Source organism: Kryptolebias marmoratus, linkage group LG8, assembly GCF_001649575.2.
Source record: "Kryptolebias marmoratus isolate JLee-2015 linkage group LG8, ASM164957v2, whole genome shotgun sequence".
NCBI classification, from domain to species: domain Eukaryota; kingdom Metazoa; phylum Chordata; class Actinopteri; order Cyprinodontiformes; family Rivulidae; genus Kryptolebias; species Kryptolebias marmoratus.
Genome location: NC_051437.1, coordinates 19464102 through 19491298, shown reverse-complemented (window position 1 = coordinate 19491298; position 27197 = coordinate 19464102). Strand labels below are relative to the sequence as shown.

Here is a 27197-nt window from a genome sequence, read left to right as displayed (position 1 = left end):
CCGTCTCTCAACACTTTGGTGTTCATAATATTTTATCATCTGTTTTGGCAGCACCACTTATTGCTAAGTTTGGATACCTTCCCGATCTGTCTATTATACTTTTTAGTTCTAACAGTCATCTTTTATGTATGTTTTAATACAAGTAGGATACGTAACGCCCTGAAACATAAAACCAATTCTCTCCAGCTCGCACCGGAGGATTATGGGTATTGTTGTTTGGCGTCACGTCGTGGATACAGCATGGCAGTGAAACAGAAAAGGTATGTTGGAATTTCTTATTAGTGCGGCGTGTATAAAGAGATTTCCACTTTTATTTAATGTCGTCGCGAAGTGTTAGGTGCCGTCAGTCCTAACTGGGAAGTTCATGAGTTCAGTGAAAACGTTTTTACGGTTGTGTGGTTGTGTTTAGCTATCCGTGTTGGCACAGAGCGGTCGTGCTAACGCTGATGCTAATGCTAGCTACACGTTAACGTCTTTATCTCTACAAGAAGCAATTTACGCGTAGTTTCGAAGACATATTCATTAAGTTGTGGCTAAGACATATAGACAACAACCTATTTTGCACTGACCATACACACTTAACAGCATGTTGTCAACACGTGTGCTAATGTCTTCTGAATGTCTCGTAGAAAACTGGAGGACCTGAGTATGGACGAGTTCATGCTGTCAGGGTTTGAGTCCCCACATGAAGACGATTCTGAAGAAGAGTCTCCCAAAAAGGCTAAAAAGAAAGAGGGCAACCCTAAAATGTAAGTTATGTGCTGTGGGGTTGATTTACACACTGTGTGTTAAGTGTTTAAGAGCAAACCTCACTGGTGGATGTGTGTCTTTTCATACATCTTGTTATGTGTAGGAGTGAAAAAGGTAAAGCCTCTCAGCACAAGGAGCAGCTGTCCAGGTTAAAGAGCAAAGATCCAGAGTTCTACAAGTTCCTGCAGGACAACGACCAATCACTCTTGAACTTCAACGACACAGACAGCTCTGAGGATGAGGATGAGCAAAAGTACCACAAACTACCATCCGAGCTGGAGGCAAGTCGGCCGCCGGAGCGCATAATCACGGTGACGTCCAGGAAATAAAATTATTAAAACGGCGTGTGGTGTTTTGTGTGTAGGAAGCCAGCTCTGGTGACGAGGATGAGGAAGAGGGTAAGAAAGGCTCTAAGAAGTCCAAGAAGGCGGTGGACACCATCAAAGTCACAGACAAAATGATCGAGGTCTGGAAAGCAGCTATGAGGAAAGAACCGACGCCTCGTCTCTTCAGAGACGTCACCCAGGCCTTCAAGGCCGCCCTCGCCACGACGAAGGGTGAAGGAGGCAGTCAGTGTCGGTACAAAGTGGCTGACAGCTCAGGTGGGTCATAATCTCACTCACATGTGTCAAACTACGTTCCTGTGCATGTTTTAGATGTGTTCTTGCTTTAAAACACCTGCTTTAAATGAATGACGACTGGACGTGCTTCTGGGGAACTTGATGATTTGGTGAGGAGGTAATTGAACCGTTTGAATAAGGCGTGTTGGAGCAGAAAAACCTAAACCAGTGGTCTCCAATCTTAGTCCTCGAGGGCCACTATCCTGTATGTTTTCCTTGTTTCTCTGCTCCAACACACCTGATTTGAATCAATGGGTGATTAATAGGCTTCTGCAGAACATGAAGAGGTGATTTAACCACTAAATCAGGTGTGTTGGATCAGAGAAACAAGGAAAACATACAGGATAGTGGCCCTCGAGGACCAAGATTGGAGACCCCTGACCTAAACCTTCCAGGACAGTGGCCCTCGAGGCCTGAAGTTTGACACCCACTTATCTAACAAGCTCAGTAATTTGTTTATCATTTATTTTGTGTACAGTAGTCGGAGTAAAAAGTGATTTCAGCTGAATAGTTTGCTTCATTTTGTCACAGTGAATTATTATTTTTGCATTGTCATTGCATTATGTGATGGATGATCAGGCCATCTGTGTGAAGTTCTAAACATCTGCTGTCAAAAACAATGTCAAGGTCTGATAAACATTTATTATTAAAATCTGCACTCATTGTGTCATGACTATCACTGCAGTCTCAGACTAAGCTTGCTATCAGCCGTGTCTTGTGTTTTCAGAAGGTCTGATTTACATCTAATGTAAATTTTACAGCTGATTTGTTGGGAAAAACTTTACCTTCTGAACCAGAGAAACTAACATTAACACCACTACGGAGAGCAGATCGCACAGAAATGTTGCTTTTAAAGTTTATAATCTCAATATATGTTTATTTCTCAAGCTTGTCCATTCAGTGATGTTTGTAAGCAAACCCGACTGTGCAAAAGTAAAGAGCCACTCTTCGTTTCTTTATATTCGATGATAAAAAGAGGAAATACTGTTCATTTGAATATTTATTGAACCATAAACGCAGAAAAAAGGAAGAAGTCGTTTTTGTTACGATCATCTTTTCTTCTTCATTACACACCGTGACATTTCTTTGGGAAGCTTTTTATTGTAATTTTGTAACAAGTTTTCAGGAGTAGATTCCAGCTCTCTTTTATGAACGTTTACTGGCTTTTGTTTCATTCTTTGACAGAATTACTCCACGTTATTTTATTATTGTTAAGGTCCAAATTCTGGGGAAGCTGATAGATATTCATAACCTGTGTTACACTGCGTCATCAGTGAGTTTAAAAATTATAATTATTATTATTTTACTTGAATAGTGTCGTTAGGTAAATACTCCTAACATTACTTTATACTTAGCTCTTCTGATCATTCTCTAACGCAGGGGTCTCCAATCCTGGTCCCCGAGGGCCACTATCCTGCATGTTTTCCTTGTTTCTCTGCTCCAACACACCTGATTCAGTGGTTAAATTACCTCTTCTTGTTCTGCAGAAGCCTGTTAATCACCCATCGATTCAAATCAGGTGTTGGAGCAGAGAAACCAGGATTGGAGACCCCTGCTCTAACGTTTCTCCAGCGCTGCAGTAGTCCTTTGGTTTGCTGGTTGTTGGAAGTTTCTTTCTTGTCTTTTGAGTTGTGATTCAGAACATGTCCTCCTTACTGTAGTGTTCACTGTCTCTGAGTCCTGTTTTAAGTCTGTGTAGCTTTTTAAAGTGTAACGTCTCTTTAAGGTTATTTACACTAAGCTCCTGTGTACTGTCACGCCCTGTTCAGTTTTGTTACATCTGTGACATTTGCCCAACCTCCGTAATATTTTTATTTTCTTAATAATTTATTAAACTGATTTTTGTTTTGCTTTTCCAAGTCAAATGTTTTTTGTGAACAGCGTTTGTCTTTTATGGACCTCGTCCGTCCACTGTTTTGACACTTCAGACTTCACATGAGTTGACACCTAAATCTATATTTTTAGTTTCGTTCACTTAGGTCGAGATTATTTCTCAAGCAGCGGTAAAATTTCTGTGCAAACAGTTTTTAAGTGCTTGATTTATTGTAAAAATTAAAGATATGTTTTCAGTCTAGGAATGAAGCCTAAAGACAAACAGTTTTCACTTATTTATTTATTACACAGTGAACACTCAACACAACTACTGAAAATATATTTTTTCTGCATATATTCTTTATTATTGAATTATTCTGGCAGGTTTATTACATGCATGTTGTAAACATTATTTTTTTTTCTATCACAGAAATTTGATCCTTTTTAGTTTTGTAGATTTGTGCACAGTATGGGTGTCTTAAAGCATTTTTGAGGAAGGATACCACTGATTTAGACAAAATGTTTAATAAACAAACCTTGTTTTATTATCTCAGATATGTTATATATCATGCTGCACTCTCCTAATGTTTTATTATATCCCGTCTTTTTAATCTCTGCAGTGTTCAACGCTTTAGTCCTGTTCTGTATCAAAGATATCCACTCGGCCCTGCAGAAGATGCTCAACCTGAAGCCAAACAAAGACCAGAAAAAGTATGAAGTCAGCAGCACATCTGCTGAACTCACAACTTTCTGATAGCTGGGAAGACAAATCTGTTTAGCCCCTAACTTCATTTTTTTCCCTGGTTTTTGCTCTCAGGCTGTTGCTCCCATCATCCAGTCCAAAATGGCAGAAATTTCAGACTGACGTAAAGATGTACCTCAGTGGAGTGGTTCAGGTTAGTTTTTACATCTTCATTAGATTTCATCATGATTTTTTTTAAATATACGAGTAATATTATGTACAGCTTTGTGTTGATTTAATGTTCCTGTAATTTATTTATTTTTCATATTTTCCTGGCAGCTGTTATCCTGCTTGACAGAAACAAGTGTCATCACTGCAGTCCTGCAGCACGTCAACCAGCTTATAGCCTACTACCTTTGTCTCCCCAAACAGTGCCGTCACCTTATCAAGGTAACGCTTAAACACAGCATGAAGAGACGTTCCTTTTAAAATGTTGAATCGGAGCGCTTCGTTATTTTTACTTTCCTCTGTTTTGTGTTCAGCAACTACTGAAGCATTGGAGCACAGGAGAGGAAACGAGTCGGGTTCTTTCCTTTTTGGCCCTCAACAAAATCTGCAGGCACAAACAGGAAGCATATCTTAATCCTATTTTAAAGGTAAATAGAGGCGTCTGCTGAAAAACGAGATGTAAGATTATGAATTAGGTTTTTATTTGATGTAGGATTTCTTCTCTTTTTGCAGCAAATGTACATTTCCTACGTGCAAAACTGCAAGTTCACGTCTCCCAATGCACTCCCCATGATCAACTTCATGCAGCGAACGCTGACAGAGATGTACTCCTTGGACACGCTTGCCTCCTACCAGCATGCCTTCATCTACATCCGACAGCTGGCCATTCACCTCAGAAACGCCATGACCATGAAGAAGAAGGTTGGTTCGTTCGCCGCTCCCGTCCTCGCAGAAATGGCCGACTTTTAAATCTTTCACAGAAAGCATCACATCTCCACCAGAAGCACAAATCTTACCCTACTCCTGTGTAGCCCTTCCGCGATGAACGATAAATCAATTAATCACACGATAAAAAAGGGGGCGTGGCCTATTGTGTCAGGTAGCCAGGCGCCTCGGCTTGTAGCTCGTTAGCATAAGCCCCCACTAGGAGTTAGCAAGCTAAAGAAACGCTGTTTGATATTAGGGGAAAAAAACAAAATGGAATTGGTTTTAAGCTGGAAGTAACAGCAGCGGTGTGGGAGGCGAACCGCTGAACCTTTGTGAGCTGGTATGTCGCATTTCTGCTTTTGTTAGTTTGCACTTTTTTTTTAAAAAACTGGCAGTTTCTCCCGTCTTCTCTATATAAAACTAATGATTATTACTTTAATAAGGGCAGTTTAGTTTACAGACTTAATAATCAGTACTGTTTTGATTGAATGTAGGTTGTATTTCCGTTTTTTTCTTTGTTTTAGTTTTTATTCAAGTGCATTTTTTGTTAACGGAGGCTGAGAGTTCATTTTATTTTTGTTTTCCGTTGTTTTGTTTATTTTGTGTTCCAGTTCCAGAGTTAAGTGTTCTTTTAAAAAGTAAATTTTATTAATCTTTGACAGGATGTACTTGCACTATTATGTTATTATCATTACATTAGTTTAAAACGGCCTCCAGACAATATTTTTGTTTATTGCAATAATTTCTGAGACAATTAATCGTCCTGCAAAATTTGTTATCATGACAGGCCTACTCTTGTGTTGGAACTACAGATCTGTTCATCCATCGCATGAATTCAGACTCTTTAGACTTTTCCTTGAAGTCCTTTTTGTCTCCGTAGGAAACCTACCAGTCGGTGTATAACTGGCAGTTTATTCACTGTCTGTACCTGTGGTGCCGGGTCCTCAGCACCCTGTACCCCAGTGACGTTCTCCAACCGCTCATCTATCCTCTCTGCCAAGTCATACTTGGCACCATCAAGTGAGTATAAAAGATCTTTTTTTGTCATTTCAGTTTCCATTATTGTTGTGTTTATATGTTTTGGAACTTGTAAGACAACGTCCAGATGCCTGATAATCTTTTTAGCGTTTTGTGTTTAAAGGTAAAAGGTAAAAATTGTTGACTGTTTGTGCCATTTCTGGTCTAGATTTCTTCTCTTCATTTACTCAGCCTGAATAATATCCGATGGTAAATACCTTTAAATTAAAATCCTTCCAGTCCTGACTCCTGTAGGTGCTTTGCTTCTGAACACCTACAGTCAGCCATGATTAAATGAAGGGAAAACTTCTCACTCCTGAGGTTTATAAAGATGCAGAGATGGAATAAAAATCAGCTCTCTAAAAAAAAACTAATCACAAAGTTATTTGTCTGAAACTAAAACTATGTGTGCAGTGCACATCTTAGTGGCAGTAATATGCTTTGGGAAGTTAATTTCCAATTATTTAAATGTAATATATGTTAATATTATTCTTTTACCCGTGTGCCTGCAGTCTGTATCCATTACAACAAGTTCTGGGTTATTCTGTATGTGCTTCAGACTTTTTGGATTCACATTTGAAGGAGAAATATGAGGCCCTTTTCATCCAGTTGACCCATTTTTCTAAAGTCTTTTTTTTTTTTTTTTTTGAGAAAACACCATAAGATAACGGTCCCACCAAACCTCCTCAGCCTTGTTTTTATTAGGCTCCTTTTAGAGCAGCAGGTTGGGGGTGATGGAGCCACTAAACTCCATTTTACCCTTTGTTTTGATCCCCCTGTGTTTATTATTTTTAGATTGATCCCACATCTTTACGCTACCCTGCATACTTACATTTGAACAAATGACACTTTATAACCTCTGCCTTATCAAAAAACATTTATTACTTAACCACACAGCAAACAAATAAAAACAAAATACTGGCAATTTATTCCTCAAATACTTACCTTGTTTGCTTTTTGGCCAGGGGCGGCTTGTACAGATTGTGTTTTCATGATATCTTGTTCTGAATCATAACTAAGCTGAAACAAGTAAAATTAACATACCAGACAACCGTAAATGTAGGCAGTCAAAATGATATTTTATTTTTTCAGTTCCTTTTGTAGATTTTTACCTGGGGCTTTACTGTCAGCTCACTCCTCTGGGGTTTTAGTTGTGAGAAGCTTCTGTTTCTGGTTTTTGCTGATCTAGGCTTCACTTCACAAATGTTTTAGTTTTGTGTCAGAATGCCCTTTAATAAATTGGAATTTCAAACATTAAATGTTAAAAAAATGATTCTTTCACAAACTTTATAACCACCAATGGGTACTCATAATTAATATTTCATCTTTATGCTGATAAATAGACGCTGCTGTTTATGTGAAAACATTGTTGCTGTACATTTTACCACCAGCAGGGGGAGACGTTTACTGGTATTTTTGTTTTCAGGCTGGTGCCCACAGCACGGTTTTACCCTCTGAGGATGCACTGCTGCAGAGCCCTCACCCTGCTCTCTAGCAGCACCAACACCTTCGTGCCCGTTCTGCCTTTCCTGCTGGAGGTAAGACCACGTAACCCCTCCAGAAACCGCCGTCCACCATCTTTAGAGGATCTGCGCAGTTTGAACAGAATCAAGTCCAGTTTCCGGCAGCCCGAGCTGAAGTTGTTCACATCAAAACGCAACCGAAGGCTCAAATTATTTAAAATAAACAACCAGTCAGTTGAATTGTGTTTGCCTCAAGTGGAAACTATGAAAAGGTAGATGTGATGAAATGTTCCGCCGGTGGTTTGCTGTGGAAAAACATCAGTGGCAAGTGAAATGCATTTTGGTCTCAACGGCTACAACTGAAGGAGCTCAGGAGGAAACATGTCGAGGTGTAGAGCCACCTTTTGTTATCAGACCAATCGGAGGTCACCAACTGACAACATTTTCTCCGGGTCAGGTGTTAATCACGTGGATGTCTCGCATGGGAGCGTGTGCGAGTGTTAGCACATGCCGTGGGGGTTTGTTGTGGTTTTCTGGCGACAGCAGCAAGCTTGGCCCACGGGGAGTGGTCAGTTCTGGCTGGATGTGTTTGTGTGTTTGCAGCAGTTTGACCGAAGCGACAAAGGCACGGTTGTGGGTTACACTTCGGTCCTAACACGCTGTGCAGACCACATCCTTTCTACCTATAGCCCGCTCTCCAACTCTTCCCTCCTCCTCCCCCCCGACACATGCACTGTCTGAGCCGCCTATCCGAACCCCCAACAGCAAGCTGTGTTTATTTGTGACGCACAACACTTCCTGTGTTTTTTTTTTTTCTTTCTCCCTTACTGTTCCCCTCTTGTTAAAAGCAGGCTGAGGTACGCTGCTACTGTTTTAATTAGAGCAGCAGAAACACCCCCCCTTTCCTCCTGTGTGTCTGTGCCTGTGTGTGTTCTCGTATCTCCGAGGGGGGTGTATGATTTGGAGCTTCCTGCTTCAGTAGCTGAGCATGTGTGTGTGTGTGTGTGCGTGTACAATTGCACCAGGGTTGGCCCATGCCTTCCCACTTCCCCCTGGCTCCCCCGCAGACCGCCACCACATCCTATGTTTGTACAGACAGCACCGGCCAGGAGCATTGCTCTGCTGTGCTCACACAGAACATTAACGACCTCACACACACACACACACAGAAACACGGGAGTCAGAAATAGCTTGATACACATATACTAAACAGAATTTCACTTGAACACTGTGGGCAGATGTGAAAGCTGAAGCTTGTAGACAAATAGCCCACACATTGGCTAGAATGTACTTTCACAGACTTGAGATAAAACGTGTTGTCTCGGTAACACTGCAGCTTTTAAATGAGATGTGTTGAATGGCAAGTGCCAAAACTCAGTCCACATACAGCAAAGAAAATGTCTTAAGACAGAGGGAAATTTAGACTTCATGTTAAATATATATAAATGTGCCAAATATCTCATAAATCGCTGCACAGGTTTTGACAAAACTTGCAGAAAGAAATTGGAGTCAACTCTTTTCAAGATGGCTGCCACAGAAAACAATCTTAAACACAAAAATGGCCGTAACTAAGTTTTACAGATGCTGAGCTAGAGTTCAGCGTTGTTGTAGCTGAGACTGACCCTCAATTTCAACTTTGACCTCTAACTGACTGAGTTCAAAGTTTGCCTTTAACTATAGGAATCAACTTTGTCTATTTTTTTCTAGCAAATGTCTCGTACCACTGGATGGGTTTTAAAGAAACCTTCAAAAAAATAATCATCACACATCTACAGCTTGTTAAACTCAGGAGTCAATCCAGTTTAAGATGGCTGCCACAGCCAAGTGACCTTGGAAAAAACAAAAATGTACCTAATGTACCTTAGTCGATACTAAAATGGTTGTAAGTCAGTAGATTTTACAGATATTGAGCTAAACTTTAGTGTCGAAGTAGCTGAGAGTTATTCCAAACACACACTCTAATGGCTAACCTTAATTTTAAAGTTTGATCAACACAGCTATAACTCAAAGTGCGATATAATAAAGAAGTTGATGAGTTGCAGAACTTATTTCTTATTTGTTTATCATCAAATTGAGTTTTTATGAACTTTTTTCAGTATTTCTTGATTTGAAGCTTGTTCCGTTTTAAAGATTATTTTAAAACTGAAGTAATAAGGAAACATGTCCCGGTCATTCTTTTGGTTTTAGCTCCATTCATTATTTATCTTTCTGATGATCTGTTTTTCCTGCCGTCAGGGTCACAGTTCAGTTTCTGAGTTTTGCGTTTGTTTTGCAGATCTTCCAGCAGGTGGACTTCAACAAAAAACCGGGCCGAATGAGTAAGAAACCCATCAACTTCGCTGTCATCCTGAAACTGAACAAAGTCAACCTGATGGAAAAGGCCTACAAGGTGAGCATCACTGTGAGCAGCTGGGAAAGAGCAGAGCGTGTTTACGTCTGTTTGTGTCTTTGTTGCTCCGAGACAAAGCGGCTGATCAGATGAGTGCTTCACTTAGCTTGTGCATAAGGGGATTGAGGGCAGCGCTGACAGCCCCTCGTCAGGTCTGTAAAACTGTCTGTGAGTTGCCAAGCTCAGTGGCGCAGCCAAGAGGATTGCAGCGCGGCTCTCTGGGATTATCCCCCGCGCACTTCGCTCGCCGCGACTGTTCTCGCTGCTGTCACCTCAGCAGCTGCCACATGAACTCACAGCAGCCCCGCTTGGTCGAACCCATCTGCCTGAGCTGCCATTTCTTGTCTTCTTTTTTACACATTTAGTCTAAATGTAATTTAAGATGATTTGAGTTTTGGTTAAATGTTTTTTTGTTTTTTCCCGGCGTCTGTAATAAATAAATTATTGGGGAGAAATGTTGCTGCTTGAAGTTGATCAGAGATCCAAACTGAGGAGAGGTTTGAACAGAGAGTATAAAAGGATCTGTGGGAGAGGGTCTGTGTTTTTAAAAACAAGTTAGTTTAGGTGGTCATGCTTCATTAGAACAAGTAACAGATTAATGCAGATTAATACAGATTAATGATATGATTTAGTCTTTAAATGTGAGTTTACTGAAACAAAAAGAAGTTGACAATACTCAGTCAGAGACACTCCTATTGTAATTATTCTGTCGCTCCTAAGTTTCCGATTTTTGTAAAATTCTGACTTACCAAATTCAGTTTTAGTCAATTATGAACTATCTCTAAGATATATATTTAACAGTATAGTTTTTTTGTTGTTGTTGTTGTTTTGTTTGTTTTAAGTTTCTTGCAATCTACAGATAATATCCTACAAGTTGTTGGACAGAAAAATAAATGCAGTATTCCTCTTTCATAAACCTGATTTTTAGCTTCTTAACATCCTTTTTTCTTTTCATGCCGCCTGAAAACAAAAGTGCACCATATGATAGGACAATATTTTTTCTCTACAAGACTATTTAAAAAAAAAAAAACAACTGTTGCTGTGTTTAAAATATTTATAAAAAAAGATCAGGTTTACTGTTATGTGTTGAATTATTCATTCATTTAAATGTAACTAGATGCAGGACAGATTACAGCTTTATAATCATAAAAATTACACTTGTCATGGGAAAAGGATAAGGGAGACTGGAAGCTTGTTGATTTTTAACAATTTATGACAAAAGAAATGTTAAGCGGGACATCCCAGGGATGAGACGGATCCGAGCGCTCATTTCAACACAGATTATCCGTAAAAAACAACAACGCCACCAGTGAACGGTGAACAGATTCTGGATGTACGACACGGGACAGTTCTGTAACTCCTAATGAGGACATTTTGGAGAGCCTGTCTGGATCTTATCAGGGAATCTTTATTTTTTTCTACATCATATATGTTTCACACACAAAGCTTTGTTTAAATATGTCACCTGTTGAAGTGGCAGCTGGTGCTTGAATGGTAAACCTCAGCCTTTTATGTCACAGAGCAGCGAAGGAAGCAGCAAATGTATTTCTGGACCTTGTTATTTCCTTGGACTTTAAATTTAAACGTTTTACAGAAAGTCCAGACAGCTGGCAGGGATGTGCTGCGAATTAGCCACTTCGCCATGCTGCATTCAAAGACCGTTTTTAAAAAAAACATTGAGTGCATCTTTCCTCTGACTATTATCTTTGTAAAGTGTTATCTAATCTCCTCTGTTTCACTTCAGGACGGGCTGATTGATCAGCTGTACGACTTGATGCTGGAGTACTTCCACACCCAGGCCAGCTCCATCGGCTTCCCCGAGCTCGCCCTGCCCACCATCATCCAGGTAAAACTTGTTTACAAAGCGGCTCGAGACAAACTCGGAGCGTAAGAATCGAACGGATCCAGTGAGAGGAAACGGTGGCAGCAGACATCTGTAACAGAGTTTATGTCCTGGATCTGTGAGCCTGAATCTGCTGTCCTCAGGGGAAAACGACCACAAACTGTCCGCCTGAATGCATCTCATGAGTAAACTTTTTTTTTTTTCCCCTTATGCTTCTTCTCTATGTCCCTGCAGCTGAAGGCTTTCCAGAAGGAATGCAAAGTGGCCAATTACTCCAAGCCGGTGCGCCAGCTGTTGGAGAAGATACAGGAGAACAGCAGCTTTATCGAAGGACGGAGACAGAAAGCTGCCTTTGGAGTGGCTGATTCTGCCGCTGTGGTGAGTGTGAGGGACAGTGGCTTTTACCTCCTCTTTGTTGTTCATTCGGCTGCTTTTATTTCTTTAAAGTTAAGTTTTTGTAAAGCTTAAAGTTAGAAAATAATTTGCAACTAGGAGGAAGTGTTTTTTACTCGCCAAAGGAAACTAAAACAAGTCAAAATGTTACTAATGATGCATCAGATATTTGAGTAAACGTTAACACCAGGTTTGTTAGAGAAAGGTATATATGTTTTAGAGCAAAACAGAATAAAAAAAATAAACCAAGCTGTGTAAAAACTTAGTTTATTTGATAAAAGAACTTTTGTTCTTTAATGCACCTGTTTGAGGTCTTTCCTCAGATGAAATGAAAGATCTTAAACTGATAACTAAGCATGTTTTGTTTTTGTTTTTTTTTTACAAAGAAGCACGTACAAGTTTAGCACCCCCTGCTCAAAAAGCTTAATTTTCAGCTGCTTTCACCCACAATCTCCACGTCTTTCGCAGCCATTTCAAGTTGAAGGTGTTTGATTGTGTTGCTTTCGCTTTAACAGATTGAAGAAGCCTGAATGATTTCTACCTTTTGCCTGAAAGGGGCTTTCATTTTACGTAAGGTTGGGTTGTATTAATCTGGTGGAAGATTAGAGGAGTCACTTTTGTCTCGTTGGCTCAAACCAGCCTGAATGCTGTCTGACTTGGGTTTCTGAGTTGGTTGTTTCTTTCTCTTGGTAACGACAGTATGGGTACGCTGTGGTTGAGGATATCAGTTTAATTTGCTGCAGGTTGTCTTATTAATTTGCTTGATTAACCACCAGCCACCTGTGTTTCACCCTTTCGGCGCTTTCGAAAAGGGTTCAAAGCAGCCGATGACGATAAAACGCGTGTTACTTCGGAGGGTAATTCTCTGAAGAGGCTGCTTGTCGTTCAGACGACACAAAAACTCACATTAAAAGACTAAAATACTGTATGTTTAAATATTTATGCTCTGAATTTGACCTGCTTACAGTGTTTGTGTTGTTTCTTTGTTTGAATCTCTAAATGATTTTACTAAAGATCTGTTTAAACAGTTTGACCTTTTGTGTCCTGATGCAACAGAATACCGTTTGTGGTTTTACTTTTCGAGCTTTGAAGGATGTACGTGTTAAATGAACCTTTTCCAGACACACAAACTAATACCATTTTCAAAAGCTAAATTGAGGCCAGTCAGTAGTTTATAATAAAAGTATTAATTCTGTTTTCCAGGTGGTTTTATTTCATGTTTTAGTGCTCAGTTTTATCACTAAGACAAAGGTGTGTAATCTGAGCTCTGTCGAGAGGCACCGAACAGAAAACAGGTTCAGTAAAATTTATTTATACATCAATATCTGCACCCCACCCATCATCCACCCACTGTTGAACTGTCATTACATTGGTAATATAAATGTTAATAAAACTAAGTGCTGAGAAGATATGAAACGGTAAAACAGGTGTGGGTTCATTTAGTTAAAGTAAACTGGCTCCTTTGGTTCTTCTGCTCGTCCTCTTAGAGAAGGTGCTGCAGGTTAACGAACGACACTTTTCTGTAGAAACTTTGGGCTCGGCTAAACGCCAGATCGCACTTCCACTCGGAGCGCTTCAGTTGTGGCGTGAGTGTCGAGGAGTTCCTGTGAATCCCGGCGCTCGATATGAGAACAACATTCAGTGCTGTTCTCCTCCTGAACAGTAGGTGTTACTACTGAGCAACAACTACCTCGCCGCAGCAGGAATGGCACTAGAACAAGTCAGACAGGAAGTCATTTTTACACAAATGAAACAGTTTGAATTAATCTGCTTTACGTTACGGCAGTTTTTTGTTCAAATGTCTGTAGGAACTAACCTGCGACATGCCACTTGCTCAGCGACAACACTTAATCAGCAGGAGGGTTAAACTAGGAGCTGCTCGACCAGCCAAAACAACACAAACGCTCCCCGTGCATCACTGATTGTGATGTCAGCCAAAACATGTGCCATGTACATGTTGATGAAAGTTATAGTATTTTATTTAAACAAGCATATTAGGTTTTTTTGTTTGGAGTCGTACTTGCAGTCTCTTTTGTCCCTTTTGTGTCTGACTCCTCCTTTTTGATGGAGGGTTTGTTGTCACTCGTTCATTTCTCGGCCTGCATGGTCACAGAAATGTGGACTGCAGGCTGTCCACAGCAGAGGGACCCGGCAGACCCTCGCAGGCAGATATAGATGGCATAATTTATGTCACACAGACCTTGTGGTATAACGGATGGCCGAGCAGACAATCGACTGCAAATTGAGCCTTAATGAGGATCTTTATGTGTGTGTTTGTGTGTGTCTGTGTGTGTGTGTTGTCACTGGTAATCTCTTGGTCTCTAATTATACCTGTCTACATACACCTGCTTGTTTTTATGGAGCTCAGTTTTATCACTGATCATTATTAAAGGGCGTTTGAGGATAAAATGTAAGAGGATGGCCTTTGTGTGAATTTAGCCGGTATGTGTGTGTGTGTGCACATGGATGTGTGTGTGCAGGCCAACAGTTAGAATGGCGCCACGCCAGCACCTGTCGCCTCAGCTCCGCTCAGTGGAGGCTGTCGCCATGGCATCCCCTGCTTGGCGTCACGGCAGCGGTAGAGGTGTCACCGCAGGCGGAGGAGCGTGGACAGCCCCGCTGCTGCCGCTGAGGAGAGGCCACAGACCCCTCCTCCCCGCCAAGCCCCCACTTACATGTCACCCAAACTGAGAGCTCACATACTTAATCCAGGTTGTATTCTGGACTTTTCATTTCTTAGTAAGAAGTAGCTTGATCTTATAATTCAAGCCTGAATGCATTGATGCCACTCATCTTAATAGCTGAGCAGCAAATTGTTGTAAATGTGTGAAGCTTACGGGTTCAGGAAGCTGCAGTCTGTTCGCTCTATTGGTTTTGTCGGTCAGATAATGCGATTGGTCCTAATCAATATCATCCACACAGACCTTTAAGAGATAGAAAAGATCTCTTTCAGGCTTCTTCAATCTGTTTGTCTTCTGTATCTTTTTACTTTCATCACTTTTTCATCCGTTTCTGGTTTCTGTGAAGATGTTATTGAGGGTGCATGTATTCAGATTATTTTGGGACTTGCTGAAAGGTTTAACAGATTCTCTTGATTTTCAGTCAAGCTGATGCTCGTCTACACCTCTGCACGCATTCTCCATCTGTGTTTTCTGTCAGGCGGCCTGGGAGAAGCAGATCCAGCAGGAGGGGACTCCCCTCACCAGATACCACAGCCAGTGGAAGAAGCTGCGGGAGAAGGAGATCCAGCTGGAGATTTCTGGCAAAGAAAGGGTAATTATCCAGTTGAAAGCCTACCTACTGTAGCCTCGGTTGTCAAGAATTGCTTCTGGCATTCTCTTTTGAGAATGTCAAACTATTTTAAATTGATCACAAAACAGTCGTGCTGCATAGTGGAACATTTCGCTGGCAGGACAGTTGCGATCTCCGCAGAAGCCATTAAAGCAACTTTGCTTGTGTCTGTTGGTTTGTAAAGATGGAGGATCTGGACCTCCCTGAGATCAAACGGAGGAAGATCCAAGAGAAGAAAGAGGAGGACAAGAAGGAGTTCAAGGGTCTGTTCGAGTCTGACAGCGACTCGGACGATGATGACACGGGACTCAAAATCAAAAGTAAGTTAGCTGGCGGGAAGTTTTTACTCCAGCTTTGAAGTTTGTGGACGAGGGCATCAGCTTGGTCGGATATATGCCCATCTTGGCCTCTAGGGGGCTGTATACTGTCACAGCAGGGCAAAAGTAAAGTTAAGGTGAAGACGGTTGACTCTGATTTCTTTGCTGTTCTCTGTGTGTGTGTGGGGGGGGTGCTCACTGACCTAAAGATGTGGCTACAAAAAGGTGGATCACCTGCGGCGCAGTTACCAAAATTGCCCACACAGGCTGTTTCTGTGGAAATGAAAATTAAATCCCAAATGAAATTAAAAAGAAAATCTCAGCTTATCAGACGTTTTGGTTCGCTGCCCACCAGAAGCAGTCGGCCTCATCCTTTAACCCCTGCGTGATTCGTCCACTTGGGGTCGTCCGCAGGTCACAGACAGCTGCTGCCGTTCCTTCACAGCTTTACACTCGCACATGCTCCAAGCTGGGGGAAAAAAAAAACCCTCTCAGCAAGGTCACAGAGGAAAGAGAAGGCGGCTGTTTTTTTTTTTTTTTTAAACACATCTGGACTTCATTGTAGGGAGAGTCCCCACAAACGGATGCGCCGCTGCCGGCAAGCGACTCCCCCACCCTCCTCCTCCTCCTCTCTTCATTCGTCTACACACACACACACACAAGCTTAAGCCCCCTCAAACAGGAAGTACAGGCTTGGATCCCAGCGGGGGTTCCTAATTCAAACCAGCCCACTGGAACAGCCAGAGGTGGCCGCTCCCACTTCTCTCTGCTGTTTTTTTCTCTTTTTTCCTCTCTGGCTCCGTGAGCTGCCTCCTCGTGTCCTCACACACACGCAAACACATCTTGACGATAACACACAGCTCCCACCTCATCGTCCGGTCGTCATGAGCCAAAAGCTTTCGGGCAGCTCACCAAAGCTGTTTGTGGTCTCGCATGGAAAGAGGGTGGGGGGGAGAGGAGGGGGCTGATGATTTAGATTGATGTGTGTGTTTGTGGTGTCAGTGTGTGGCGGTAATAACTCATCCAGGTCATTTGGGGGTAACCTCAGAGGCATGACTGAAATCTGCTTTCACCATGTGAGCTACAAAGAGTGGAAGGTAGCGAGAGCGTGTTTGTTGTCTTAAATTCAGATGGGAGAAGTACCTGATGCTTTAATAGCTGTTGTTTATCCCTCTGTGTGTGTGTGTGTGTGAGAGCAGTGTTACACACAGAGGAAGTAGCTGTGCTTTACCTCTCTCCATCACACCATCAGCCTCTCATCACGTCTTAACTTCAAAGCTTATGGACCCCAGTTGTCCCTTTGGCTAGAAAACGCACGCACGCACGCACACACACACTCTCTCTCTCTCTTCTCTGAGGATAGCACAACACAAGTTCAGACAAACTCCAAACTTCTCTCCACCACACACACACACACACACACACTGACTGCCATCATCACAGCAGCTCTGGAACCTGTCTGCTATCTTCGTTTGCTATATTTAGGCCGAGAGCAGAAGATGTCTGAAATTGCCGGTAGTAAACTGTCATGGGTGTTTGTGCAGCAGCGGCGGCGGCGCCTGTAATCGACTCTCAGTTCCATCTCAGGAGGAAATAGACACTTCCAGCTGCCTCTGATACCTGGCCCACATATCCGTGTCTCCAAAGTCCTCAGACGTCATGGATGCAGCAGCGCAAACTTTAGTATATCTGAGGAAAGAAACGCTAGACAAAAATTTGTGTGGTTTGATGTTTTTTACCTTTTTTTTTTTTCTTGCCTCTCAGGTAAGAAGAGCAATGATACATCTGATGATGATGACGACGATGATGATTTGGAGGATCCGTCTGACCCGAGTGATGACGAAGCAATAGAAGAAGGAGACTCGGGTCAGTAAAACATCAGAACTAAACCAGCAATTTACAAACATTTTAGCTTTCCTCGTATTTATTTAGTCAACGAACAGAAGAATTTTGATATTTTTCTGAGGTTTTTTTGCTTTTGATGGACCAGTTTACCTAAAAACCAGGTTGTTTATAGTTTAAAGTAAACTTTGTTTACACTGTTTTATTAATAATGTTTTCTATAAAAAGAAAGTTCACATTGTATTTTATAGAGACAGTTACAACGCTTGATAAGCATGAAGTTATTGACATGATGATGTGTATCATGTCAATAACTTCATCTCAGTTTTTATGTTGATAGCCTTTATAACATCTTTAATGTGTTTATATCTTTTATGTAGGATTTCCCTTCGAGGTCGGCGGTCAGTATTAAATCGCCTGTTCTGTTTGTATTCCAGGTGATGATGATGGTGAGGATGATGATGACGATGATGAAAAGGCCTCTAAGGCTCCTCAGCCACTGTCCTCTGCAGCGCTGATAAAGCTGGCTGAGGGAGAGGAGGATGTGGTTGAAGACCTGCAGCTGTCTGATGAAGACTAGGGTTCACGGAGTTTGTGCTCTGTCCTCGTTAACGTTTATATTTTACAGTATTTTTGGACTTTCGGCTGTGTGATTTAAAATTTTGTATTGCTTCAAGTGTACAAATAGGATCATGGTGTATTTTTAATGGAGCTTTGAAACTTAAACACTTCAAGAATCCACGCCGTGTCACTGGAACTTTAATTACGATTCTCATTAATTGCAGTGTGGACGGGTTTGCTCGCACACAAGCGGGCCTGAAAAGAAGGGATTTGTGTCCCGTGCATATGTGCACACCTGAGGTTACCCTCAGGCTTTGAAAGAAGGAGCATTTCGGTGGGATCTGCGAGCCCGACCGGGCCGAGCCAGGCCAGAGGATGGGGATGGAGAGGCGGGTTGTTGAGCCCCGAGGCAGCAGTGCTGTGCCAGGCTGGCAGGGTGGCGTCTGAAGCTGTGCCAAGACTCTGCCCAGGTGGTCGAGCTGCAACACAGGCTGGTCTGTTTCTGTGCCAAGTCCTCACCCACCCCCTGCCCACACCACTGTCTTCACACGCTAAGACGCAGCTTTCCTACACTAAATGTTTTCTTCTTCTTCTCTGCAACGTTTGCTGAATTTACCGCTAAAGATTGCCCACTTCTACATGTATTGTAGAGGTGGGCAATCTATTGAATGTACTCACTGTATCATGCATTGTTCCATCAGATTTCTTAGAGACTATATCGCCACCATAGTTTGTTAGAAGCTAATTGCTTATGATTGCAGCAGCCTGGTTTAAAAAGTTTATTTCTCCCAGTTTTGTAATGCAAAATTTAAAAAATATCTAACAAGTGGGTATTTAAATCATCAAGGATGCTTTTTATTCATCACAGGGTTGAATTCACTGTTCATACTGTGATTTAAAGCAAATAACGAAGTGGAAATTTTTATTTAATTCTGGAAATGTTAACTTAAGCAACTCCATTGTCTTGTCACACTTCCTCTGTAGTAGTACTCGCTGAATTCAGAACATACTGACGTTGAAGCTCGCCTAAAGCAAAGGGAAGTCCCCTCAGAGTTCTCAGTGAAGCGCTTTGAAGAAGAGAGGTGAGTGAGGGCTGGTGTGTGTGGGTGTATGAGGAGGGTCAGGTTTGCCCCCACAGGAGGCAGGAAGGCCTTGGCCTACGGCTGAACCTCACACTCCAACAGCTGGTGTTGACCTAAACTGTGCCCTTCATGGATCACCCATTCTTACAGAAGAACCACAAACACCTGAGAAGAAAAAAGGGCCTCTGCACATTGTCTCATGAAAGCACAAACACAAGAGAGAGCAGAATATTCTTTAGGATTTATTTCACCTGTGTGGTGAATAGAAAAATAGGATGAAAACAAAACTTTCAAAGGGAAATCTAGAGAGCATTTTAATTCATTGCTTGCAAAGTTTTTAAAAAAAAAATCCATAAGAAATTCAAAACATTTGCATTAAGAGCTTTGTGCCTTTTCTTTTCCCTGCAACCAAGAGAAAACAAAGTAAAAGTATCTTTGGAATCCATCTTAAGGGCTAATTTTAATACATATCATAATCTGCTTTATCTACTACATCAAAAGTCCTATAAATAATTTTGTCCTCATATTTATATGCTTGAGTAGCATTTGAGATTTGAGCTTTTTTTGTAATATTACACTTTTTATTTATTTTTTTTTAGAAAATTAGGAACAAAAGTACCACCAAAGTTCAGCAAGTCACATTTTTCAGTGAAGAAATTCTTATTCGTGCAACTACATTTAACAAAAAGTGAAAGTACCACGTATGTAACCAGAATATTTTCATCTTAAGCGTGATTCTGTACAATTCTGCATGTTCATCCTACCTCTGACAGTAGTCAACACAAGTATACAATGACAAATTTCGCCTTTTTATGATAGTTTTGAGCATCGTCGTCAAACCTACGTCACCTCAAATCGAGTCCCCTGTGTGAGACCCCTATCTCAGCGCTTCCCTTTCCCTGGACCATTAACACGAAAACAGACACATGACGAAACATGGTTCCAATTCCACACATCCGGTATCATCTTTGGTATCAGGACAGTGGAATGCATAGTTGCAGTGATATTAGAGGGATCTGGTCAAATCCAGTGCTCTTCTGCATGTTTCAACTCCAGCCTCAAGACAAAAAAAACCCAAAAAAGAAGAAGCGCCACGCTGCCGTTTGGCCTCTGCAAGTAGTCAGGGAGGGAGAGACACCACTTTTCTTTTTTTAAATTCCTGGGCTCTGCAGGGCTTGGGGTAAGCGCAGTCAGAGATGGATACAAGAGGAAAAAAAAGTGACTGAGGAGAGCTTCCTCCTGCTCAGGAAGGAAGGAAGAGTTTCCGCTAGCGTCTGTCTGATTTGCAAGAATGACGCATTTGTGGCAGGGCTCTGCTTCTTTTTCTTGGCAGGCTGTCTGTGACCAGCTGTCTCCTTTTCCCTCTCTTTCTCCGTTCCTCTGTCACTTCACGTTTCTCCCTTCCAGCCCAGATTCTTTGGATTCTGCTCATCTCCAGCCGCTGCAGAGGCCATCCAATAGTCTCTCCTCTCATTCCAGTCTTATAATTTCCCATGAATTTAAGTTAAAACGTCTCAAGAGAACGGAGAGTTTGGTAAATGTGGCTCGAGAGTCAGTCGGATTGTGACCTCACACAGACCTTCCCACCCACCCCCTGTGCGATCCTATGAGGGAGTCTTCGCCTCGTATCTTCCCACCACCACAGAGCCGGTGCCATTTTCCTGTTTGGGGGAGGAGCACCCCGGGGTGGGGCCACTGAACGGAGATGAGCTGCTGCTGGTGGAGGTGGGTCGGTGCGGCAGGGACAGCGTGAGGGGCAGGGGTGCGTCAGATGGCGTGGTTAGGGGGTCTCGATCCCGATCTGGGGGGCGCAGGATGGCAGAAGGTGGAAACGGGAACGCCAGCGGGAATCCTGTCATGTAGAAAAGCCTGCCAACGCGGCGTGCCACCTGAGGAGATAAGAGACCACATGACTATCAGAACAGCCCGCCGAGCTTAGTGTGATGGATTCATTTCTTTTTTTTAAAGAAACTGTATTTCAGAGAGAGAAGAAGAAGAGAGGCAGCAGTTTGCGGGGGCAGGCTAGTTCAGGGGAGTTAGCTATGCTACGCTAAGCTAATAGATTTATTTTTTTCCCAAACATTCAAACACATAAACCTCCATTCCAACGCACACAGGTCTGCGATGTGTGTACCTGGGAGCGGATCTTGAGCGCGGGCCCCAGCTTTAGTCCCATGGTGTTGAGCAGATGCTCCTCAGTGAGCAGCGGCAGTGTCTCTCCATCAATGGCCTGCTCCCGAAACACCTGGCAGAGACACAGCCGCTTCAGCCACAGCCCCGACGTGCACACACACACAGATCTACAAACTCACTCACGCTCAACAAAACAGTGGCTCTGTTCCAAAATCCTGCAGACCTATGAATATTTTAACTGTACGGGGGATCCAGACACTCGGGAGGGAGATTTTAGCAATAAGTTCTCTTTTCATTACTTTGTCTTCATGTTGGCCGGAAGATCAAATGTCTCCTGGTAACGGATCACACTGGTCCTGGGATGACGTAGTGTAAGGGTGAGAAGGACACTTGTCTTGTTGCCGTCTTTCTCAATCGCTTCCACTTCGTTATAACACCACTAACAGCTGACTGGAATATTTAGCGGCGAGGAACTTTTTGCACAGGTGGCATCCTGTCACGGTACCACGCTGGAGCTCACTGAGCTCCTGAGAGCGACCCATTCCTTTACAAATCTTTGTAGAAGCAGTCTGCGTGCCGAGGGGCTTGATTTTATACACCTGTGGCCACGGAAGGGATTAAAACCTCTGAATTCAATGATTTGGTGAATACTTTTGGCAGGATAGTGTGAATGGACCTCACTCCACACGCTTTTAGGATTCTAATTGAACAACCTTTTTGGAAAATATTTTCTTTAACGGATAATACACCAGCCGTCCATGTCCAGGTGCTGTTAACTCACTGAAACAAAGCCCACAAATCAGACTCCAGCTCTGCTGACCCATCCGCACATCAGCACACATACACAAACTCGCAGACCAACAAACAGCCCCAGTGCCTCTGCCTTTAAAAAAGAAATACTAGCTAGTTTTGAGTGTGTTACATCTTTGTCACTACTCTTCTACGATAAATGATCCGCCTGCCCCTGGCCTTTATCCCCTTCTCTCTCTTCCCTCTTCCGGTTATCTCACCTGTGCATATTCAGCACATCCAGCCAGGCTGCTTATAAAGCCGCACACGTCCTCCACGCTCCACTTGCTGATGTCTTCCACAGGGTTAGACGTGGCCGAGTCCTCCCCATCCACGAAAAGACCTCCCAAAGAGCCTGAAAAGGCAGCAGCAGGTGAAAATGACATGTCAGTAGAAGGTATAAGGTTGTTTTATATGTTAAAAACAGTCATTCTTAAGTTATGCTTTAGAAAGGAACACTTTAATAATGACACAAGCAAGATGGACTTTGAGTCAATGAGGCAGGAGTACATAAATCCATACACAGGAATCGAAGAGATCAATAGGTCTGAGTGGTTTTAGTGATCATTATATTTGAAAGATGTTAAGAAATGCCAGTCACCGAACCCGTGTGGGGGAAATCAGAACCATACAGCAGTGTGCAAAACTTAAACCAACCCTAATTTCTTTAGATGCTTTGCTTCCGAGGAGCCAGACTTTCTTGTAATCTTTTAAAGTGGTCTTGATCAATAGTTCTCCAGGCTTTCCGAACGCCTTTCAAAGTTTTTATTTGAACCTTTTTGCTCCCTAAATTGTTTAAACTATTTATTGATCATGTAAACTAAATAAATAGTTGAGCTCACCCCACTGGATTTCAATCTTCCGCCCTTCAGCTGCACAACATGAGCTTCTTTATGCTCACAGAAAGTCTAGTAAATCTTCTAATTGCTGCCGTGAATCCACATGTCGACGTGTGTGTGTGTGTGTGTGTGTGTGTGAATAAACAGCCCCTTCGCTCTCCTCTCTGCCCTCGTGGCTGTGGTGTGCCTGTGGGTCACACTTGGGTCAGATGCAGGGCCCCTAACAAGTAAAGGCCTCCACACTGGAGACACACACACACACATGGCGTGACACTAATGGGTTTCACATGTCACCATTAAGCTTTGTGTGTGTCTGCGTCGCTCACCTGCATGAAAGTAGGGGCTGGCGTAGGGGAATCCGAAGGGCAGCGTCTGGGCCTGAAGGGCGTGCAGCGGTGGTATGAATCCCGGCGGCAGGTGATATTTGATATCGGCTTTGCCCAGTCCCGGTGTGAAAATGTGCCGACTGGGCGACTCGGTATCTACTGAACTACACGAGGCACTCAGCCTGCCCGAGCTCTCGCCGGCCTCCTTGGCGCCCTCGCCGGCGCCCTTGTTGCCCGTCTCTTTGCTCCTGTTCAGCTCTGCGTCTCTGGGTTTACTGCTGGGCTGCTCTCGCCTCTCCTCGCACATCTCTGTTTCGCTGTCCGAGTCCTTTATCTCCTCATCGAGCACCTCCATGTCTCTCTCCCTTACTCTGTCCTCTTTTGCTCCTCTGTAATCCCTAACACGAAGCAGTGTTTGGGCTTCCCTGCGTGGAACCTTTTTGGACTCGACACCTGGCCCGGCGGGGGAGCTCTGCGCCTGTGGGTCTTTGGGTGTGGTGGACACCCCTGGTTGTTGCTGCTGGTGCTGGTTGATGGTTAAAAGGGGTGCTGCAGCACCATGGCGAAGCACGAGCATTGCATTTGTGCGGCGGACCAGCTCCTCGCGGAGAGGGTGTCCCTCTGGGATGTCGTGGAGACTCCGCAGGGCAGGATGGTCAGGGGGCAGGCCGAGAGGAAGAGCTCCCAGAGGTTCTGAGCCCAGCAGGCGCTGCTGCTGCTGCTGCTGGAGATTCTCCAACTCCTTCTGTCTTAGCAGCTCTGCCGACATCTCGAGTCTGAGGCGGTGAAAAACACAAGAACTCACATAACTTGTTTTACCTGACAATGAACCCAGATCACAACAATCTCAGAGTGGTTAAACACACACCTGGCCAGATTCTGCTTTCTTAAAAGCTCTTGTTGGCGAGCAAAGATTTCAGCTTGAGCCGGCTGGAGGAAACCATAACCTGCTGAAGGAACAACAGGAATAACAACAACAACTTCAAAAGTAAAACCTAATGTCATGAATGGTGGTGCTGCAGTTTGAGCACACAACTTTTATTTCAATTTAATATTTTAGGGAAAAGCTTTTTTCTTCATTAAATTTTTTTGACAACTTTTCTTTTAAAATGAAGAATATACACAAGCTTTTAAAACATGTAAAATGACTGAAAACAGATGTTTGCATCAGATTTTTCTTTCCTTCTATCATTTCATGAACTTTTACAAGATTAGTTAGCTGTAAGGTCATGTAAAATAGTAATATCACACAGTGGGACCAAACTGCTCAAAGCAAACTTTAAGCAGCTACATTTTGCATTAGTTATAGTTTTTACATGGGGTTTTTATTGAACTCTTCGGAAATTATTGAAACCAAACGTTTGTATCATTGTTGACAAGGTATTTTTAATAAAGAAATACCTCACCGTTTTTCACATTTATAATAAAATCTTGCCTGATACGGAGCCCTTAAAAGTTTTATTATGCTGGCAGAGATGTGCTGCTCGTTTATCTCCCAGCATTAGTGGACACTCACCGGGGGCCTGGCAAAGAGCGGAGGGCATGCCCAGGAATGGAGGCCGCAGGTGAGGTCCTAAGGCGATGTGAGGGGCGGTCGGAGGGGACAGCAGGGGTGGAGGATGGGACATGTCTCTGAGGAGACAAAATACAAACAAGACATCCGTGTAAGCCTGGCTTCAGTCTGTGAATTTAACAGAAAACTACATGAATAGAATAGTTTTGTCCTCGCACAGAGTTTCTGTTCTCAGCACATCTCAACTCTTTCTCTCAGAGTGTGTGTGTGTGTGTGTGTGAGTGTGTTTTTGCTGCCACACCAGTGTATGTGGTGTATTTTTATCTGTGGCACTCCAGAGGCCCCAGTGTCGCCCCGGTGCCTCATCAGTCTTGTCACGCCGCAGCAAGCGCCGCTGGCCATTACTGTACCCTGGACTGCAGCCTTTCCTTCCCCTGCAGTCACACACATAATGAGGGCTGAATGCACAATGCCAGTGTGTCATGCTCCGACAGCTGGGGCGGCCCCTGCGTCTTGACCGGGGCCACGGGCTGAAGGACCTTCTAATTAACACTCATCCCTCCTCTCTTTTCTCCCTTTTTTAGTGCCCCTCTCTGTCTCCCTCCCTCTCATTCTCTGAAAAGATGAAGCGTCCTGCAACCTCTGCTTCTGAAAAGCCCTCTCCATTATTGGCTTCGTCTTTTGTCCTCTTTGAGGGGAAAGGTGCCTCTCACCTTTCTCCCTCTCTTTCTGTCTTAACCATCTTTTTTCAGTTCTTTACTCCAATTTCTATACCTCTCTGTGACCTAAGAAAATATGTTCACTGATTTAATTTTTATCCCAATTCTATATTATTCTTTTCCCATTTTACGTATTTTCTACTGCATCTTCAAGCTTCTCTTGCATGTTCTCGTTTCACTTTCTCCCCTTGTCTTATTTTTTTACACTAATCATTGCCTGCTTGTTTTTCTCAGCTTTATGCACATCTTTAACGTGATGACGTCATCACACGCATGCAAAGTTGTCAACAGGAGGCATATAGGCCTCGACCTTGTGTAGACGTCAAAATGTGTGAAGTTTTGACCCAGGAGTTCACAATGAAGCTGTCTCAGAGCCTTTCTGGGCTTAGTCTTCAACTCCCAACACACACACACACACACACACCTCTCCTTACTTTCCTGTTATTTTTTTTTTTTCCGTCCTTCCTTGCTTCAGCTGCTATCACACCAATCAGCGCTTAGCTGTGTGCGACTGCCGCTGAACAAAAGCATACATGGGAAGCAGGCTGAGGAAAACAACAAAGTCAAATCCAACACTGGGACGCGTGAAACCGCAAATATTGTTTTGAAACTGTGTTCAAATTTGCCAGCGCCTGCGAGTCTCCTGCCTTCCTAAACGGCGAGGAACGAGAAGAGGGCACATGTACAAGAGAAGGGAGATGGGGGGGACAGGGTGGTAGAGTTAGTTGTGTGTGTGTGTGTGTGTGTGTAGTCATCGATTGCCTCTGAAATGTTAATACTAATCGTATAACCGCTCTCTCCGCCGGTGCCTCGCACTCCAGTGGCAGCTCCAATTAATCTTAGGTGAGGGCTGTGGTGCGTGACCCCGGAGCCGCTACCCTGGACCCCCGTTAGCCGCTGCTTATGTAATTACACCGCCCAGTGTGTAATCACCTGGCCTAATCCCTCGGGGCTAGCAATTAGCCTAGCGACGCAGTTCCACCAGACTATGCAACAGCGTCCGCAAAAAACTCCCATCCACCCCCACCCCGTGGCTCCCAAACTCCCCACCCCCCCAGCTCTTTCTGATATTTCTTTTTTGCTTCCCTCTCCGTGCACCGCCTTGCTTAGCGTTAGCCCGCAGATGAATAACGGTCAATTAAAGCTGCATGACTGGGGCTGCCAGGCGTCTGCGCCACCATAATTAGGCCTAATCACGGGGAGTGAGAGAGGGAGAGGAGAGAAAGAGCGTGTCTGACACTCCCCTCCTCTCCCTCCCTCCATCTCTTTCCCTCTTTTACAGGAGGCAATTTTGAGGAAGGAGTGGCAGACATTAGTCGTTTTGCTCTGAGAATGTGTGTGTGTGTGTTGTTTGTGAGCAACATGTCTGTCTCAAAGTATGTGGTTTTATTTTTGCTCTCTCTGCGCATTTTGTTGGCAAACCACTGACATGCTATAAAAAGATGAGGGACAAACAGTCACCTAGTTTTTTGCAAGAGACTGTAAAGAAGACGGATTCGCAAATACAAGGTGGACTCATAATCACACAGAAGTCTATCGCTGGATTCTGTCCATCTCAGCCTGCAGTGAGGCCACGGGCTCATGGGGAATTCACTGGTGTGTGGCGACCTGTCAGAATGGCAACAGCGGTCCTGTCCTGCAACAGCACAGGCTCTGTGTGTGTGTGTGTGTGTGTGTGTGTGGGGGGGCTGCCCTTAATGACTGAAGCGTGGGGGGATTAGGAGTGCCGCGCGGCCGCCTTCGGCTCCCTCTCCGCAGGAACACATTTACACAGGAAGCTCATTAAAATGGATGAGGCTCCCTCCACGCTCGCTCTCTCCTTCCCTCCCTCCTTCCTTCTATCTCAGTCACTCCCTGCCCCCCCCCCCCTCTCCCCCCTC

At 43.5% G+C, this 27197-nt stretch overlaps 2 protein-coding genes across 4 annotated transcripts in view; one reads left to right on the top strand and one right to left on the bottom strand.

Annotated features, from left to right (window-relative positions):
* The first annotated feature begins 169 nt into the window (after positions 1-169).
* noc2l (NOC2-like nucleolar associated transcriptional repressor) lies at positions 170-18758 on the top strand. The gene is made up of 18 exons (XM_017417575.3): positions 170-260; positions 630-749; positions 854-1031; positions 1115-1352; positions 3803-3893; positions 4000-4078; positions 4204-4314; positions 4407-4520; positions 4606-4794; positions 5681-5820; positions 7244-7355; positions 9556-9669; positions 11414-11515; positions 11747-11890; positions 15065-15178; positions 15381-15516; positions 17278-17379; positions 17793-18758. Exons 1-18 carry the CDS (start codon positions 241-243, stop codon positions 17933-17935), a joined length of 2247 nt encoding a protein of 748 aa, XP_017273064.1. The 5' UTR covers positions 170-240; the 3' UTR covers positions 17936-18758.
* A 469-nt stretch (positions 18759-19227) lies between these two features.
* samd11 (sterile alpha motif domain containing 11) overlaps positions 19228-27197 on the bottom strand; it is an 82391-nt gene continuing 74421 nt past the window's right edge. For 2 of the 3 annotated variants that reach the window (XM_017417850.3, XM_017417853.3), the window contains 6 exons: positions 24602-24717; positions 23954-24035; positions 23086-23861; positions 22142-22275; positions 21133-21243; positions 19228-20887 (listed from right to left, as the gene is read on the bottom strand). In XM_017417850.3, coding sequence (XP_017273339.1) covers positions 20603-20887; positions 21133-21243; positions 22142-22275; positions 23086-23861; positions 23954-24035; positions 24602-24717 — 1504 coding nt within the window. In that variant the 3' untranslated portion in view covers positions 19228-20602. The remainder of the gene's footprint in view (positions 20888-21132; positions 21244-22141; positions 22276-23085; positions 23862-23953; positions 24036-24601; positions 24718-27197) is intronic. The other variant, XM_017417852.3, reaches the window with a different exon arrangement.

Bases quoted from the DNA above. Each gene is read 5' to 3' on its own strand.
- noc2l (XM_017417575.3), top strand. From the start codon at position 241: ATGGCAGTGAAACAGAAAAG. The intron at 4,079-4,203 runs GTTAGTTTTTAC...TTTTCCTGGCAG, and splicing joins ACCTCAGTGGAGTGGTTCAG to CTGTTATCCTGCTTGACAGA. The intron at 11,516-11,746 runs GTAAAACTTGTT...ATGTCCCTGCAG, and splicing joins CCCTGCCCACCATCATCCAG to CTGAAGGCTTTCCAGAAGGA.